The sequence below is a fragment of the Schistocerca serialis genome, chromosome 7 (genome assembly GCF_023864345.2).
Source record: "Schistocerca serialis cubense isolate TAMUIC-IGC-003099 chromosome 7, iqSchSeri2.2, whole genome shotgun sequence".
Taxonomy (NCBI): Eukaryota; Metazoa; Arthropoda; class Insecta; order Orthoptera; family Acrididae; genus Schistocerca; species Schistocerca serialis.
This window is the reverse complement of record NC_064644.1, coordinates 211,316,262-211,335,430: the sequence shown is the minus strand read 5'-3', so window position 1 is coordinate 211,335,430 and position 19,169 is coordinate 211,316,262. Positions and strand designations below refer to the sequence as shown.

Genomic DNA, 19,169 nt, shown 5'->3' with positions numbered 1-19,169 from the left:
GTCAGTACAGAGACGGAAATTAGTGATCATGATGACATCATAGATACGAAAGTTCATAAACCAATCAAGAACACTAGGAGAGTATTTCTTTTAGACATATCAGATAAGCAGATGTTAACATCTCACTCAGACAATGAATTTCTATCATTTAGTTCTAGCGTGATGAACATAAAAGAATTATGGGGAAAGTTTAAACAGGTTGTAAATCCTACTCTGGCTGAGTGCGTGCTTAGTAAGTGTATTAAGGACGGGGAAGTTCAATAGCGGATAAGCAATGAAATTCGGAAAATGCTGAGGAAGCAAAGGCTGTTGCAGTCTTGGTTCAGGTGAACGCGCAAGTGACGACAGGCAAACATTAGCAGAGATTCGTGCATCTGCGAAAAGATCTATGCGCGAAGCATACAATAACTACCACCGTCATACCTTAGCAAAATTTGTGGCAGCAAACCCAACACTCGTAGAAAAAACATACGTAGAAACATATCGTCGATTGACCATCGTACCGAGTCCCGTACGGACGATACAGTAATCTTCATCCCTGGAGTGGAGAAACAACCGAAAGACTTGAAAATAAATAAGTTGCCAGGTCCGTATGGAATTCCAGTTCGGTTTTACTAAGAGCATTCTACAACACTGACCCCTTACCTAGCTTCCATTTATTGCGAATCGCTCTTCCAACGCAAAGCCCCAAGCGACTGGAAAAAGCACATATGACTCCTGTGCAAAAGAGGTGGAAATAAACTGACCCGCACAATTAAAACAAAAAAGCTTATCGTCACTTTACTGCAGAATTCTAGAACATATAATAAATTTCTTAGGGACCGAAAAACTTATGTCCACGAATCAGCGCGGTTTTAGTAAGCACCGCGCTTGTGAAACTCAGCTTGCCCATTTCATCACGATATACTGCGAACTATGTATGAAGGGCAACAGACGATTCATATTTCTGGATTTACGAAAAGTATTTGACACGGTACCCCACGGCAGAGTGTTAACTAAGATATGAGCATACGGAATAGCTTCCAAAATAATTGAGTGGCTTGAAGACTCCTTAAGTAACAGAACCCAGAATGTTGTCCTCGATGCACGACTGTTCATCAGGACAAGTATACCGTTAAGAGTGCCCCAAAGAAGTGTGATAGGACCGCTATTATTCTCTTTATACACAAATTATCTGATGGACAGAGTGGACAGCGTTGTGATGTTGTTTGCCGATGATGCTATGGTACATTGGAAGGTGTCGAAGATGTGTGTCTGTAGGCTGATAGACTTACACAAAATATCTAGTTCGTGCGATGACTGTAGAAAAATGTAAGTTTATGCGAATTAATAAGAAAATCAAACCCGTAATGGTCGAATACAGCATCGACTGCTTGACAGAGTCATGTCGTTGAAGTAACTGGGCTTAACGTTGCAAAGCGATGTGGAATGGAACGAGCACGTAAAGGCTGTTGTAGGGAAGGCGGATGGTTGGCTTCGGTTTATTGGGAGAATTTTCGGAAAGAGGCGTACATCTGTAAAGGAGAACGCATATAGGACGCTAATGCGACCTATTCTTGAGCACTGCTATAGTATTTTGGATCTGCAGCAAAGGTTAAAGGAGGATGTGGAAGGAATTCAGAGACGGGCTACGTTTGTCACTGGTTAAGTTCGAACAAAACGCGAATGTCACGGAGATGCTTCGGGAACTTAAAATGGAATCTGTGAAGGGAAGACGTAATTCGTTTCCAAGAACACTATTAAGAAAATTTAGAGAACCATTAGCCACGAACACCTTTCCTGTGTCAACCTCTTCATCGCAGAGTAGCATTTGCAACCTACATCCTCTATTATTTGCTGGATGTATCACAATATTTGTCCTTCTCTACAGCTTTTTCCTTCTGCAGCACACTCTAGTGTGTGTGTGTGTGTGAGAGAGAATTCCTATGGGACCATATTGCTTAGGTCATCGGTCCCTAGACTTACACACTACTTAAACTAACTTTTGCTACGAACAACACACACACCCATGTCCAAGGGAGAACTCGAACCTCCGGCGGGAGGGGCCGCGCAGTCCGTGACATGACCCGTCAAACCGCGCGGCCACTCCGCGCGGCCACACTCTACTAACATGAACATTATTCCTTGATATCTTGACTGATGTCCTATCACTCTGACCCTTCTTCTTGTCAGTGTTTTCCGTATATAACTTCCCTCTCTGATTCCGAACAGAATCTTCTCATTCCTTACCTTATCAGTCCACCTAATTTTCAACATCCGTCTGTAACACCAATCTCGTATGCTTCGATTCTCTTCCGTTCCGGTTTTTCCATAGTCCACGTTTCACCATCATGAAATGCTGTGCCCTAGACGTGCGTTCTCAGAAATTTCTTCCTCAAATTAAGGCTTATGTTTGATACTAATAGGCTTCTTTTTGCCAGTGCTAATCTGCTTTTGTTGTTCCCCTTGCTCCGTCCGCCATGGGGTAGTTTACTGCCTAGGTAGCAAAGTTCCTTAACTTCAGCTACTTCGTGACCATCCTAATGTTAAGTGGAGGTACTGCTGAAATTTCAACCCGGTCACAAGAAAATCGCAGCAGGCTGAAAATTTGATTCATAACATATCTTGGCATGCTGGATTAAGTGGGTGAACCCAGTTTGATAAACAAATTTTTTTATCATTTTGAACTTTTTAGTTTTGAAAATATCGTTATTCTTTTAACCTATACGTTGGTTATTCAATAAAAAGTGTTTGAGCTAAAAATGTTTAAAATTGACGGAGAGGTAGTATACTTTATTGTGGCAGTTTTGATTTTTTCAAAAAAGTTAAAGTATAGTTACTTTTTTATCACTGGATAGATATGTATACTACAGAAATGTAATTGAAATATTAATTGTATATGAATATGTCTGCATACTTGCATAAACTGCACGTACATCCTTAACCGTGTTTGTATATTTGTCCATCTAAATGTACAACCGAAACCAACGGAAATAAATAAGTGTAAGGATAATTCACTTTTTTTGGGGGGGGGGGGGGGGGAGTCATGGAGATTTACGTTCGAGGGCGGATTCAATTGTGAACTGGAAAGTAAATACTTATAGACCTTTCTGATCCTGGATGGGTGGCGGCGGGTTGTGAGATTCTTAGGGCGAGGTGGTGGTCGACATTCGTTCACAGTCCAGTTACTTTACGTTGTTTTACTCATATCGCGACATATACACACACTGTTGCGGTAAAGCCACTGCAGTCTACCAGCCCTAACGCGGTCAGAAAGACCGCCGATTGATAACTGCATGACGCCTGACGGCCAGAGAAGACCCACTTTCAACCAGCCATACCCGCAGCTGACAAATCCCCCGTACAGACTCAGCGGAGATGGGAATGTGTGATGTAATACGTAAATTGAAAATAAAGAGTCTAATTTTCAAACGTGTCAAGACGTCTTTTATTTTTTTATTTATTTATCTTTCATACTTGGCCAAACGTTGTATAATAACGTAGTATTCTACACTCCTGGAAATGGAAAAAAGAACACATTGACACCGGTGTGTCAGACCCACCATACTTGCTCCGGACACTGCGAGAGGGCTGTACAAGCAATGATCACACGCACGGCACAGTGGACACACCAGGAACCGCGGTGTTGGCCGTCGAATGGCGCTAGCTGCGCAGCATTTGTGCACCGCCGCCGTCAGTGTCAGCCAGTTTGCCGTGGCATACGGAGCTCCATCGCAGTCTTTAACACTGGTAGCATGCCGCAACAGTGTGGACGTGAACTGTATGTGCAGCTGACGGACTTTGAGCGAGGGCGTATAGTGGGCATACGGGAGGCCGGGTGGACGTACCGCCGAATTGCTCAACATGTGGGGCGTGAGGTCTCCACAGTACATCGATGTTGTCGCCAGTGGTCGGCGGAAGGTGCACGTGCCCGTCGACCTGGGACCGGACCGCAGCGACGCACGGATGCACGCCAAGACCGTAGGATCCTACGCAGTGCCGTAGGGGACCGCACCGCCACTTCCCAGCAAATTAGGGACACTGTTGCTCCTGGGGTATCGGCGAGGACCATCCGCAACCGTCTCCATGAAGCTGGGCTACGGTCCCGCACACCGTTAGGCCGTCTTCCGCTCACGCCCCAACATCGTGCAGCCCGCCTCCAGTGGTGTCGCGACAGGCGTGAATGGAGGGACGAATGGAGACGTGTCGTCTTCAGCGATGAGAGTCGCTTCTGCCTTGGTGCCAATGATGGTCGTATGCGTGTTTGGCGCCGTGCAGATGAGCACCACAATCAGGACTGCATACGACCGAGGCACACAGGGCCAACACCCGGCATCATGGTGTGGGGAGCGATCTCCTACACTGGCCGTACACCACTGGTGATCGTCGAGGGGACACTGAATAGTGCACGGTACATCCAAACCGTCATCGAACCCATCGTTCTAACATTCCTAGACCGGCAAGGGAACTTGCTGTTCCAAAGGACAATGCACGTCCGCATGTATCCCGTGCCACCCAACATGCTCTAGAAGGTGTAAGTCAACTACCCTGGCCAGCAAAATCTCCGGATCTGTCCCCCATTGAGCATGTTTGGGACTGGATGAAGCGTCGTCTCACGCGGTCTGCACGTCCAGCACGAACGCTGGTCCAACTGGGGCACCAGGTGGAACTGGCATGGCAAGCCGTTCCACAGGACTACATCCAGCATCTCTACGATCGTCTCCATGGGAGAATAGCAGCCTGCATTGCTGCGAAAGGTGGATATACACTGTACTAGTGCCGACATTGTGCATGCTCTGTTGCCTGTGTCTATGTGCCTGTGGTTCTGTCAGTGTGATCATGTGATGTATCTGACCCCAGGAATGTGTCAATAAAGTTTCCCCTTCCTGGGACAATGAATTCACGGTGTTCTTATTTCAATTTCCAGGAGTGTATTTCACGCTAAATTCTTGTCAATTGTTAAAAATATAGAATTTTTATAATTGATTTACACTTTTCGTATGAATAGAATGTTTGAAGGTTACTGATGATGATGATGAAGGTCGCTATATTTCAATTTATTTGAAAAAATAAAAATGGTACAAACAAAAAATGCTACTTCTCTCCCGGGTTCCCGAGTTCGATTCCCGGCGGGGTCAGGGATTTTCTCTGCCTCGTGATGGCTGGGTGTTGTGTGCTGTCCTTAGGTTAGTTAGGTTTAAGTAGTTCTAAGTTCTAGGGGACTGATGACCGTAGCAGTTAAGTCCCATAGTGCTCAGAGCCATTTGAACCATTTGAGCTACTTCTCTGTCTACTTAAAAATTTTTGGTTCAAAACATTTTTATGAGTACATTCCGTGATAATCAACAACTGCACGTAAAGATTTGAAAAAAATATTGATTTTTTTCAACAATCTAAAATTCGAAAGTGATGAAAAAATTTTGTTTAGCAAGTTGGGTTTACCCAGGCTAAGATATGTTATAAAACAATTTTGTAGCCCTTTACAACTTTTTTGCGACCGGGTTGAAATTTCACCGGTACCTCCGCTTAAGTTTCTCTCTGTCCATTTCTGCTACTTTTCATTACTTTCATCTCTCTTCGATTTACTATCAATCAGTACTCTGTAGTCAGTAGACTGTTCATTCCGTTCAGCAGATCATGTAATTCTTCGCTTTCACTGAGGTTACCAATGTTATCAGGTCACTCTGAAATTTAATTCCTCTCTTGAACCTCTCTTTTCTTTCCATCACTGCTTCTTCGATGTATAGACTGAACAGTAGGGGCGAAAGCCTGCATTCCCTCCTCACAACCTTTTTAATTCGAGCACTTTGTTCTTGGTGTTCCACTCTTATTATTACCTCTTGGCATATACATGTTGTATATTACACGTCTCTACCTATAGTTTATCCCTATCTTCTTCAGAATTTCGAACATCTTGCACAATCTGAAATTGTCAGACGCTTTTGCCTGGTCGACAAATCCTATGAACGTATTTTGATATTTCTTTAGTCTTACTTCCATTATCGACCGTAACGTCAGAACTGCCTCTCTGATGCGTTTATATTTCCCAAAGCCAAACTGATCGCCATCTAACAAATCTTCAATTTTAATTTCCATTCTCCTGTACATTATTCTTGTCAGCAACTTGGCTGCAATAGTTGTTAAGCTGACTGTGCGATAGTTCTACCACTTGCCGCTGTTGCAGTCTTAGGAATTGTGTAGATGATATATTTCCCAAAGTCGGATAGTATATCATCAGACTCATATATCCCGCACACCCGCGTGAATAGTTGTTTTGTCACCACCTCCCCCAACGATTTTAGAAATTCTGATGGAATGTTATCTATCCCTTCTGCCTTATTTGATCTTAAGTCTTCCAAAGCTCTTTTAAATTCTGATTCTAATACTGGATCCCCTATCTCTCCCTATCGACTTCTGTTTCTTCCTCAATCGCATCAGACAAGTGTTCCCCCTCACAGAGGAACTCGATGTACTTTTCCGCCTATCCGCTCTCTCCTCTGCATTTAACAGTGGAAATTCCCTTTGCACTCTTCATGTTACGATCATTGCTTTTAATGTCACCGAAGATGGTTTTGACTTTTCTATATGCTGATCAGTCCTTCAGACTACAATTTCCTTTTTCGTTTTCTTCACATCTTTCATGCAGCTATTTTGCCCTAGCTTCCCTGCACTTCCTATTTATTTCACTCCTAAGGAACTAATATTTCTGTATTCCTTAATTTCCCGGCATATTTTTGTACTTCCTTTTTTCATCGATTAGCTGAAGTATTTTTCCTGTTACCCGTAGTTTCTTCGCAGCTACATTCTTTTTACCTATGTTTTTCTTCTCAAGCTCATCTTCAACTGCACTGCCTACTGAAACATACCTTATTGCTGTATCTATAGTTTTAGAGAACTTCAAGCGTATCTCGTCATTTCTTAGTCCTTCTGTACCCTACTTCTTTGCGTATCGATTCTTCCTGATTGATCTCTCAAACTTCAGCCTACTCTTCATTGCTGCTACATTGTGATCTGAGTCCTTATCTGCTCTACGTCTTACAATTCAATGTCTGATTTCGGAAACTCTGCCTGATCGCTATGTAACCTAACTGAAAGCTTCCCGAACATGCTGGCCTTTTCCAAGTATACCTGCTTCTCCTGTGATTCTTGAACGGAGTATTCGCTATTACTTGCCGATATTTAAGGCAGAACTCTTCTTTCTCTTCTCTTCTTCCTAACACCAACCCCTATTCTCCAGTAGACCTGTCTTCTACTCTTCCCCTCCAATCACATTCATAGTTTTCCTTTAGGCACTCGTCATATACTTTCTCTATCTTTTCATCTTCAGCTCGTGACGTCAGCATGAATACCTCAACTATTGTTGTCGGTGTAGATTTGCCTCTCGATTCTGATTAGAACAACCCTATCACTGATATATTCAGAGTAACACACTCTCTGTCCCACCTTCCTACTCATAACGAATCCTATTCCCGTTATACCATTCTCTGCTGCTGTTGATATTACCCTATACTCATCTGACCAGAAATCCCTGTCTTCTTTCCATTTCGCTTCACTAACTCCTCTCTCTCCCCCTATATCTAGATTGATCCTTGCATTTTCTAGCTTCCCTACCACGTTCAAAATTGTAGCATTTCACGCCCCGACTCGTAGAACCTTACACTTTCGTTGATTATTCAATTTTTTACTCATAGTCAGCTCTTCCTTGGTAGTCCCATCCCGAAGATCCGAATGATGGGCCATTTCAGAATGTTTTGCTAATGGGGAGATCATGGTGACACATTTTCAATTAAAGGCCACATGCTCTGTGGGTACACATTATGCATCTTTAATGCAGTGGTTTCCATTGCCTTCTGCATCCTCAAATCGTTGGTCATTGCTGATTCTTCCGCTTTTAGTGGCAGTTTCGCACTCCAAGCGAAAGAGTGCCCTGAACCTCTGTTCGTTCCTCCGCCCTGTTTGACAAGACTGTTAGCAGAATGAGAGTGACTTCTTTTGTCGGGAGTCTTCTGGCGCCGAAGCTGACGATTTTTAACCAAAATCTGAGAGGTGGAGGGGGGGGGGGGGGGGAGGTGCGAACCCGGGACCGAGGACGTTTTTTTTATTAATGAAAGACGCTACCACTAGACAGTCGTTTTTCTCTGTATCTATTTGCGAATGGAACAAAAAAGTACCATCCGTCACACACCGTAAGGTGGCTTACGGAGTATGTATGTAGATGTAGATAGAAGCTGTTCGCTCTTGCGAACTTGTCTAAACGGTAATGCATGAAAGATTTCAGTTTGCTGCAGGTGACATCAAGTGTTACTTTAAGGTGCCTGGCCGATTTCATCACGTTCATATAAGACCTCTTTCGAAACTGAATAAGTTTATTAAATAGTTTAATAACGACATTCACACATTTCCGCCTCTAGGAATTTCTCCATTATGGGAGGACTGGAAGCCAGAATATTATTTTTTAAGTTCTGCGAGAACAGCTGAGAAGATGTTAGGACTAGTAGAAGCGATTCCGGTTTACAGAATGATCGCAGTAACTGTGTGTCAACTAGCTGTTCCTCCATCCTGCCGTCCCATGTTCCTAGGCCGAAGGATGGCCGTGGTCAGAGGGTATCGCACAATGTCCTTGATTGGATCACGCACTTCAGTTAAGTTTCCCCGTTGTAACAAAGGTGGAATGAATGTTGGTGAGTCAACACCAGCGAGATATCATGATGTGATGTTGGCCAGCAACGAGAGAGAGCGCGTGTTGTTACACAGTTGTAGCGGCTCGTGCCTAATGAAGTCAACGTCAACCCAGTGTTCTGACTGTGCTATTCGCTATCTCCGAAGCCTAAGATGGAGGTCATCGCCGTATGTGGGGGTGACTTTCGGCGGAATAACAACGAAGTGGAGCACCGTAAAGGAAGGATGTGTGGATGGAGGTTACTAATTCTGTGCCAGACGTACAGTCTCCGATAATATTGGCTCACAATCCAGTGCAACAGTGTAGCAGCATGCGCTGGTTGCAACGGTTAGAGACAACGTCTGTGTCACGGGGCTAGAGACTACAGCTGGATGCCAGCTGAAGAAACACCTGCATACTTTGTGACGCCCGCCACGTTTGAGGAGCACGGTCGCATGAAGACAGTAATTAGATTTAATAATACTAGCTAGTAGGTGTTAACATAAACGTAACAGAGCATATTTCATTTAATTGCATTAACACAGATTTATGAAAAGGTTTTACAAAACCACTACCAGTCACAAAGTTTATTGAGTAAATTACCTCATCATGTGGATGACCGCACATACCAAGAATATACAAACATCCACGGTCGATTAACAGTAAATATGACTTTAACCACAGCTGAAGCCTGCATCGCAATTCTGACTTCGTTATAATATGCTAACACTTTGCCTTATTACCAGAAGGCATGGTTGTAGTTTACTGACATATTAACATAACATAGCTCTGTAGTATCCACACCTTGGGGATCAGAATACGTTTACAACCAATTAATAGATGCAACACTAACTTCTATAGTACCTAAGAAAGAGATCGAAATTTAATATCAGTAGATAAATAAGTAGTAGGCGCCATGAGACAGAAAAGGTAGTACAGAAGATCGCATTGTTCCAGTTCTTCTTCGTTAGTCCTGTTAAGAGGAACTGCACATCGAGTACTATTACGAACTGACGACATTATTTATTGTAAAGGATGAACCAGACAGTAGTGGATTTTACTTTATTATATGAGCTTTCAAACAGTAACTTCATTTTTCCATTGCGGTCAAGCCACGGCCGGCAGTGTTATCTGCCTGTAAATTCTTTCGTCCCACAGCGTAGCAACAGGAAGTCAGCACCGAGGAAGGGCACCTTGGCCACGCACCTCCGTCACGTGCTGACGAGGTAACGCCGCCCCAGGCGTCGCTTAGCAGGTCGACGCTTTTAAAATTCCATGCTGCCCGCACGATTTTCTCGATCCCGACCAATCAGGGCGGAGGAAGCCGCGTGGTGCGTCGAATATACCCGGCCGCCCGTCGCCGGGCCCGCTCTCTTGTACTCTTGTCTTCCAGCTCTCTTGGACGCGCTCTCTGTAGCAGCCAACATCTCCCGCTTCTCCCGGTGCTGCGGCACTGTGGACTTATGTTTGGCAGACAACAACTTTCGTTAGCTTTGGGAACTATATTTCGCCAAACTCTACGCTCTGGCTCACCCTCACATCCCTCGGCCTATGTGACCCCTTTTTAACATGCTTTCGCCAATAAATGGCCTTTGTCTAAATATTATCCTGATGCTTTAATGTCGACCACCGCCTTCCCATACGCCCATCCTGTACGGTATTTATATATAATGGATCCATGATTCAAATGGCTCCAAGCACTATCGGACTTAACATCTGAGGTCATTAGTCCCCTCGACTTAGAACTGCTTAAACCTAATTAACCTAAGGACATTACACACATCCATGTCCGAGGCAGGATTCGAACCTGCGACCGTAGTAGCAGCGCGCTTCCGGACTGAAAAGCCTAGAACCGCTCGGAATGGATCCATCACATGCGAACAATAATGGCCCAAAAATACGAGACCCTTGGCTAGAGGGACTCAGGTGTTGGCGGATTTAAAATGTTGATGTAGCAAAATTCCTTCGGTAGTTGGATGCTGTGTAAGCTGGCCCTGCTACATCCGAAAAGTCAAACGCCTCTGACAACATACAAACAGAGAGAATGAAGTAAGGGACGGTGGTGGGAGGCATTTCGTCAAATAGTACAGAGATGCGTCCACTAATGGACTATTGAATACGGTTACTGCTTGACAAACGGGTGTCGATTGGGCGGCTCGTCCATTCTAGCCAGTTAAGACACGGTATACAGCGATCGTGAAGTATGTTTCGTGGAACTCAGTTCACTCTGTCCGTATACGAGATCAGGAAGGCTGGAGAGCTCAGCAGTCTGGTTGGAGATAAAACTGATAACTAACAGAGAGCCCTGTATGAACTACATAAATTAGTAGAGCAAAATAATTTAAGCCCATCGACAAATAAAGCCGACTCCGACTCCATGGCATTCCAAGTCTCACAACCCTTAAGTGTAAATTGATATCGGGAAAGAAAAGTATTGAACAATTAACACCTTCAGATTCTTGGTCTGTGACACATCGTATCTCAGTTAATCAGGTACTGAAGGAAGTTTCCTGTGGGCTATACTGAAGTGAAAGCTAGACTATGATCTCTAGAGCACGTAATGGGCTCCAGACAGCCGAGATGGGAGTTTTGGGAATCGTCGAGGGGGTAATAAGAAGAGACAGATTAAAAAACGAGAATGTAGGAATTTATAACTTAAATGATAAGGTTACAGAATACAGAATAAAACGGAAAGACCATACAGAAAGAATGATCAGTAAAAGTATTCCAAAACAACTGGTATACTACACCCCCAGAGGGAGAAGGAACACTGGTAGACCCAGAAATAGCAACAGACCAACTGATACAAAGGTTGAGGGGAAGAAATAAAGAAAGGATGGCAGAAGCCTTCATTGGCGCTCAACATGTCAATAAGCAAAACACATGTTTCCAGACGATTCGTTTCGAAATGTAATTTTTTTGTTGATTCGTGGCCACCCTCAATGGTGATACATCGTCTGAAACGAACTCATGGGACTGTAAAATGATCGTCTCTATTTACAATGTACACAAATAAATTAATACGTAAGGTCAGAAACTGTCTGTGAAAGTTTATGCTACATGGGATGTGTCAGGCGGAATCAGGCTAGAAGTAGACTGTGATAGGTTTGACCGTTGCGAAAGAAAACCTTCATTTATATCTAGGGTGTTCTAAAGTCTTTGCATCGAACATCTAGTGGTGACAGTACACATCACGGAGAACCACTTTTGGTAGAGACAAAATGTTCGTTGACGGTTCCTTGCGGCTTTAGCCGTCTTTTTATATCGGTTATGCTCCTTAGAGGCGGCAGGGCCTATGCATACTTTGGCGTGTCTATGCCTTGTGTGTTGCCTATAATCCCCTTCTATGCTCCGTATGAAAGGTAGGTCTAGCAAAATTATTGTTCGCAATACGTTTCTAAGATTTCTTTCTCTGCTTGGAAACACTCATTCTCTGGTTTCCTAGTTGAAAATCGCTCTATCAGGTTATTGCGGTAATAATATGCAGCAGACCTTTTTAGTAGACCCTGCTGGTTCAGTGAAATCTCGGTGAATACTAAAGGACGAATGGACGCCAAGTGTTGCCGAGAAGTGGCGGCAAACATTTTGTCCTTACGAAAAGCTGTCCGCCTTAAGGTGATCTATTACCCTTAGTCGCTTAACGCAAAGCCTTCGAAGCACTCCGTATACGCTGGATTTTCAGTGGTTTTCAAGACAGAGCTGGTTGAAGCTGTCGGAAGAGGAAACGATGCAGGTGAAAAGAAATTAATAAATCCTTTCTTGTATTGTTTTACTGAAAATATCCTGCACAGCTTAAGTTCAAAACTGCCACGAGTTATTTCAGTGTGTTTTACAAACTGTTCGGAAAAGTGGGTTTAGTGGTGGTCTTAGTAGCTATTCTTGGCGACAATAAGCCAGTGAAATGAACGGAAAACTAACTACAAACCCTATCTACGGTAGTTACAGTTCATTTTCTGAATAGTGCTACTTTCTGTTGTATATTTCAAAGAATGCATTATAAATCCCGCGGATTGTATTGAAATCGTAATGTAGGTCCTTAGATAACTGCTGAATCCCCGATAGTAAAATTATGCTTCGAAATGTACAATGGCGAAGTTAAAGCGCTAATTGAAAAGACAGCAGTGACACCACATTATAAAGATGCTACGTTGATAACCAAAGTTGAAGTCTGGACACTAATGGCAATTTTCAGAACAGTATTTATTTACGAGGGTGATGCGCTCAAGTTAGCGATGGTTCTGTAAAGGAATATTAACAATAAAGCAATAAAAGTAATGGCCTGTTAACAAAGATGGTGACCATTATTTTGCCATATGAAATAAAATCGTCATAACTTCTGAACGGTTAGCGTTAGAACGTTCAAACTGCACAGCTGGCTGCGGGGAACTATGGAAATTAGTACGGTATTGTTTAGCGACGAAGACCACTTTCATTTACACGGGTTCGTCAATATGCAAAATTTACGCATTTGGGGGACTAAGAATCCGCATTCGTTATCGAGAAGTCTCTTCACCCTGTGTCGTGAGCAGTATCCAGGAACATAATAATCGATGCGATATTTCTTGATCGCATGGTGAATGCCGAACGGTACGTGACTTTTTGGAAGATGGTTTCATCCCCATTATCCAAAGTGGCTCTGATTTCAACAAGATGTGGTTCATGCAAGATGGATGTCGATCCCATCCAAGCAGGAGAGTGTTTGATGTCCTGGAGGAGCATTTTGGGACCACATTCTGGCTCCGAGGTACCCAGAGGCCACTGGCATGGTTCTCGATTGGCCGCCATATTCTCCGGGTCTGAACACACGCGACTCCTTTTTGTGGGGCTGTAATAAAGACAAGTTGTACAGCAATAATCCCAAAACCACTGGTGAGCTGAAAAGACCCATTCAGGAAGTCATCGGCAGCATCGAAGTTCCGACACAGCAGCGGGTCATGCAGAATTTCGCTATTCGCCTGAGCCACCTTATCACCAGTGATGGCAGGAATATCGAACATATCATAAACTAAAGACGAGTATCTGTAGTGACGTTTACGTGTTGAATAAAGTGTGGTTCACGCCGTAGTTTGTAACTAATTTACGTTTTTCTTCACATCGTTCAATAATTGTAACCCTGTACTTTCATTGTCGGCATTACCATTTCACTGTTCCAAACAGCTTTAGCATCTCAGAAATCTTGAGACTGGAATAGATGTTTACGTAAAGTGGTTCGTTCAGAATGGTCTGTACTCTCACTTCTTAGTGTTAAAACATCTTGCGTACAGATTGGTAGTATTTTCAGACAGTCAATGATTGCTGCAAGTACTGACTGGCGAATCTCTGAGTAAACGAATTTAGTATACTAATGAACAGACGAAACATTGTTAGACTAAATAAACAATGATATCAGACATAATACTCATATATCTAAAGATGCTCATAAAGAATTTGTGACAAGAAGTACATATAAAGCTGCTTAAAAGCTAAACAGTAGCCGAAAATTTCATTCGCTGGTAGGTGTGTATCATCGTCAGAAGAAGTCGTTTACAAAATTTAGAGTTTCTTACTCGTCTGGAATTATTATGAAGTAGGACTGAATGAAAATATATCTTCAGTGGCAGAAGCTAAAGTAAAGGTGCCATACGACGAGAATCAGTTTTGTCATTTTTTCAAATTTTCCGCCAGATAAACGAGAATCCTCATTCAAATACTGCGCTGGGAGGCATGAATGTAAGAATGAGTAATGTAAGTTTTGTCATTTGGTACCAGTCAAAATATTTTTGATCTGATAATTGTGACTTATTTAAGCCTTACAACAAAGTCGCGTTCGCTCGCTGAAACGTTTTCAGCATAACTACACGCTGTTGACTTTTTCTTAATAGTCGATTGATTGTGAAGGGGTTGATGAAGTTAGAAACGCTTGTTTGGGCTGGAAGCTGTTACTGTTGCACCACAGCACAATTCACGACATTATTATCAAGAAAAGTGAAACAACGTATACCCACGTTACAATTATTTTGTCTGTATAAATGAAAGGCTATCTATAGAAACATAACTGAATCGGAGGAGAGATGGGATTCACTGTGAATACATCCTGGGAAAAGATTAATTAAAGCTACCCTGAGTCTAAAATACCAGTATCTCTACTAGATAAGAAAACAAAACTGCTTGGTTGTTAGAGAAGGGACGATTTCGGATATGGCTATCAACAGCTGGAGGCAAGTACCTAGGTCCATATTCATCAGAATGAGGAATTTACAGAGTTGTTATTCCTTATATTTCGAGATGTTTCCACATGGTGAAATTTTGGATACAGTTTATTCCATTGTATGGAGTCGAACTATTTGCCTGTGAAGAACTTACTGCAAAATGACTGAAAACTGAGGAGCTATTGTGTCACAAAAGAAATCTGAGATACTGAAGGATAGAACACATTAGGAACAACGTAACTCTTAAGGTCATATTAAAGAAGATAAATTATCTCAGGTTATGTTCATCTTGATAATAAATTGATAGTGAAACTGAATGTCTCGAAATCTCACTGTGAATAAATAAACAAACAACCTGAACACTGGCTGGAGATGGATTTAGTCAGCGTACTTCAAGACTGTATATCCTTAAATACTGAAACGCAACAAATTTATAATGATGGCGATGTTGTCCTCCAGAAGGCTCTTTCAAAGTCACACAGAAGGATAAAATACCACTTTTTGCAGGACATTTTCGTCTCTGACGTTAGTTTTATTCCAATTATCACGATTACAGTTTCTTCCTTATAGTCATTTTCAAGGGGAGGCTTTCACGCCTATGTATGTATCAAATAAATTAAACTTATTAAGACTCATATAAATTTTTGTATGTAGTTTTAAAACAAACATTTCACAAATAACTAAGACATGAAATTTAAGAGTAAGCCCTAATATGTTTACAAATTTGTGTTGTACGTAGACCGGATGACTGGCATAGTGTTACTGACTGAAATTGTCCTTCAAGGAGCTTCACATGCCTGTGATAAACGCATAAATTTGAAGGCCGTCGAGGTATGAACGTCGTACTTTAGGAAAGAAGAACAAGAAGCGACAAATGGTGTAACTTGCTCCCCCAAGTAATAACATAATTACCTGCTGATTGTTATAGGATCATTCCACACCAAGTGGACCAGTTTTAGGAATCGTCTTCACCTGACCAGTTCCAATTGCAATAAAAATTTGAACACGTATTCTATGTAGTATAAAAGTAAGTTGTGCAAGTTTTCAGCTTAAGACACAAAAGTTTCATGATTTGCAGTGGGTAGCTACGAAATGTTATACAAGCTCTACGGCAGTTCTGGACAAACTCAAGACAGCATAAAATTATACAAAATGCTCTTACTGAAATGATGGTGTATTGAACAGTAACATTTTCAGTCTTGTTTATTTAACCTTTTCCAGAAAAACCCCAAAATAAAGAAAACCTTTTCTAGTACAAGACTAGCTATTCGTGTTAATGAAACAAAAATTAAGAAAGTAGGAGCAGATAACATTTAGCAATATATCAAAGTATGTAAAAATTTTGTGCAAAAGTTTTCCTGACATGTATCCATGTTAACAAATTTTCCAATATTCACAAATGACTGTTGCCACATACTTTGTTTGGCCAAAACCTGTAGCACTCTAAAAAATGATTAAAAATTCTCGGAATTGATTTTTTTCCCAGCTTTTATATCATGTGGCACGGAAACTGTGAACGGCAGAGCTTTGAAACTCTAACAGTCTGGAAAGACAAAAAGTTGTGCTACTAGAGTTGCGCACTACCATAGCTACGATTCGGTAGTTTTGGTACAGTACATAAATGACCAAGTGAATGGGAAGATTAACGGTAGTATTGGTAGCGGTGGTGGGGGAAGAAATGAATGCATGACAAAAACTGCGAGCTGACGACTTCCCTTGTTTCTTGTTCATTTGTTTTGCACATAATAAGAACCATACACTATTCAGTGCTAGTCAACTGTGTATTTTATATCCTTCCAGAACAGAAATTGCATTTCATAAATAATAAAAATTAGCTTAACTTCTGCGCTTAATCATAACCAAAGCAATTACTTTTGATCAAGTACAGTTTACATGCACCAGTATAAAAATTTACATAAGTACTGTCGATATTTTGTACTTAACAGAACATTCTTCATCACGATCAAAGGAAAGAGTTTCCTGTTATTATTTATAAATGTGAAAGTTGGCCATGAATAACAGAAACATGTTGGAGCGACGTTTGATATATTTTTGTTTTGTGTTCTTTTTTTAATTTTACTTTTTTGTTGTAGAAATTGCGTTTTCTACTGCTGTATGATAAACCTGCATTGTTCTCTTTATTTTTACTACAATATCCCTACGTTTCGGTTTATAAATCAACATTTTTTTATTAAAACCTGAGTTAAGCACAGATAATTTCAATTTTACTACAAATACTGCTTTCTTTACGTATCAGAAAGGAGGGTAACAACGTAGAACGAAAATTTTCCGTAGTTTACATGGGCCTTTGTATACCCTCACTCGGTTTATAGACGGTTAACTTGGGGGAACCTAGTGAGACATTGATTGCATACACAAACAGAGCGATCGTAATGAGGTAACGCCCAATAGGTATGCATGGCGGTTACGACCTCAACTGAGCACACCTAGTACGTACTGCTGTATACGCTTAGTTATGGTAGTCTACCTTACCGTATGGAAGTTTTACAACTCTGTGTGTTACTGGTCTGCATTGGGTTACTATTGCTAACTCTAAACTGTTCCATTTTGACTAAACTGTCGTAGAGCTCATACAACGTTTTGCTGCTTCTACTGAAAGCCTCGCAAATCACGATCTTTTTGGTACCTTAAACTCAAATTTTTGCAAAGCTTTGTTCTTTTTAATAAGATTTTTGCGGAATTTCATTCAGACTGGGGATGGATAGGTGGGCAACCATCGGTCATCTGCTACGGAAAGGCCCTAAAGCAAAATGTAGCTAGTGGCTACAGGACAGCGTGATTCAGAATACAAGCGGATTTGTTGAGCGCAGCATACTCGGAAGGGGGTGGCTCGCTTGGCCACTCCCCGCGGGGGCCGACACTTACCGTCTTCAGCGGTGGCGGCGGCGGCGAGGGCGAGAGCTGCCAGGAGGGCGGCTGCGGTGTACCTGCGGGCGGGCATGCTGAGCGGCTGTGGCGCGCCGCCGCCTCCGCGCGCCTATATACCCGCCCCCGGGCCGGGGGCGGCGTCGGCGGCGGCACCGACGGCGCGCGCACTCCGCGCCGGGCCCGCCCCCGGCGTCGCCGTCACCGATAATCGAGTCGGATGCGACCAATTACTCCGCGACGGACGACGTCATTTGCATGAAATTGGACTTATTTTGCGCCGCCCGTTACCGTAACGTAGCGGCCGCCGTCACCTGTTGCCGCCACCCCCAGGGGAGGGAGGGGGGAGGGGATGTCCGGCGATACAGCCGCGTGCCACCATGTCAAGAACGTCAGGCTGATTACGTCACCACCGTCTGTGATCCGGAGGCGAACACGTTCCACACTTAACCTGTCGTCCCAGTTAGCCATACAGGCAAGCTGCTGCACATTTCCAGCAGAATTAGCTGAGGAAATTGTCAATAATGTCTTTCAGAAAATTATTAAGTCGTTCTCTGCAAATGGACTCTCATAAAATTTTGAAAAAACACAGCATATATAGTTATGTACAGTAAATGACATAACACCATTGGTAAATATCGACTTTGAATAGAAATCTGCTGCAATGGCAGAATATCCAAGATTTCTGGGTGTGTGCATAGACGAGAAACTGAATTGGGAGAAATACATTGATGATCCACATTGATGATCTGCTGAATTGTATTTAAATTCAGTTACTTATGCTCCTAGGGCTACTGAAAAATTTTGGTGATAAACATATTAGTAAATAGACTGTTATGCTTATTTTCATTCACTGCTTTTATAATGGTATCATATTTTGGGGTAACTCATCATTAAGACAAGAAGTATTCATCGCACAGAACCGAGTACTCAGATTAATAGCTGGAGCCCACCAAGATCACTTTGCAGACCATTTTATACAAGGCACCAGGGTTTTTCACAGTAACTTCACAATCCAAATATTCACTTACGAAATTTTTTGGTAATACTCCTTCCCAATTCAAAAATAACAGCGAAGTGCATAGCTACAACCCTTGGAGAAAGGACGATCTTCACTGTTTTGGATTAAATATGACTTCGGCACAGTATTAATGGATGCATCGCATTACTTCCATGTCATCTAGGTTTAAGTTTGTGTGGCATACTTGAAGTTGATGGAATATATTCTGAAAGCTACATGCACTAAGTAGTACGAGTACTTTCATCTAAATGCATGCTATAAACCTCCTAAACATTCACCTAAATTGTATGGTAGAACAACCAGAGGCTGTCTCCAGAACTAAAAGAAATAAGTGACACATCAGACATTCCATTTGAATGAAGTGTTCACACAACGACTATATCTGGCAAAAACAGATCAGACTCTTCTAGTTAGTAACGAACTATTTCTTGAGCTT

The 19,169-nt window shown here is 42.3% G+C and overlaps 1 protein-coding gene across 1 annotated transcript in view; it reads right to left on the bottom strand.

The window, feature by feature from the left end:
• LOC126412982 (uncharacterized) overlaps nt 1-17,788 on the bottom strand; it is a 150,280-nt gene extending 132,492 nt beyond the window's left edge. Inside the window, exon 1 of the mRNA XM_050082874.1 lies at nt 17,713-17,788. Coding sequence (XP_049938831.1) covers nt 17,713-17,788 — 76 coding nt within the window. The remainder of the gene's footprint in view (nt 1-17,712) is intronic.
• Between the last annotated feature and the right edge of the window lie 1,381 nt (nt 17,789-19,169).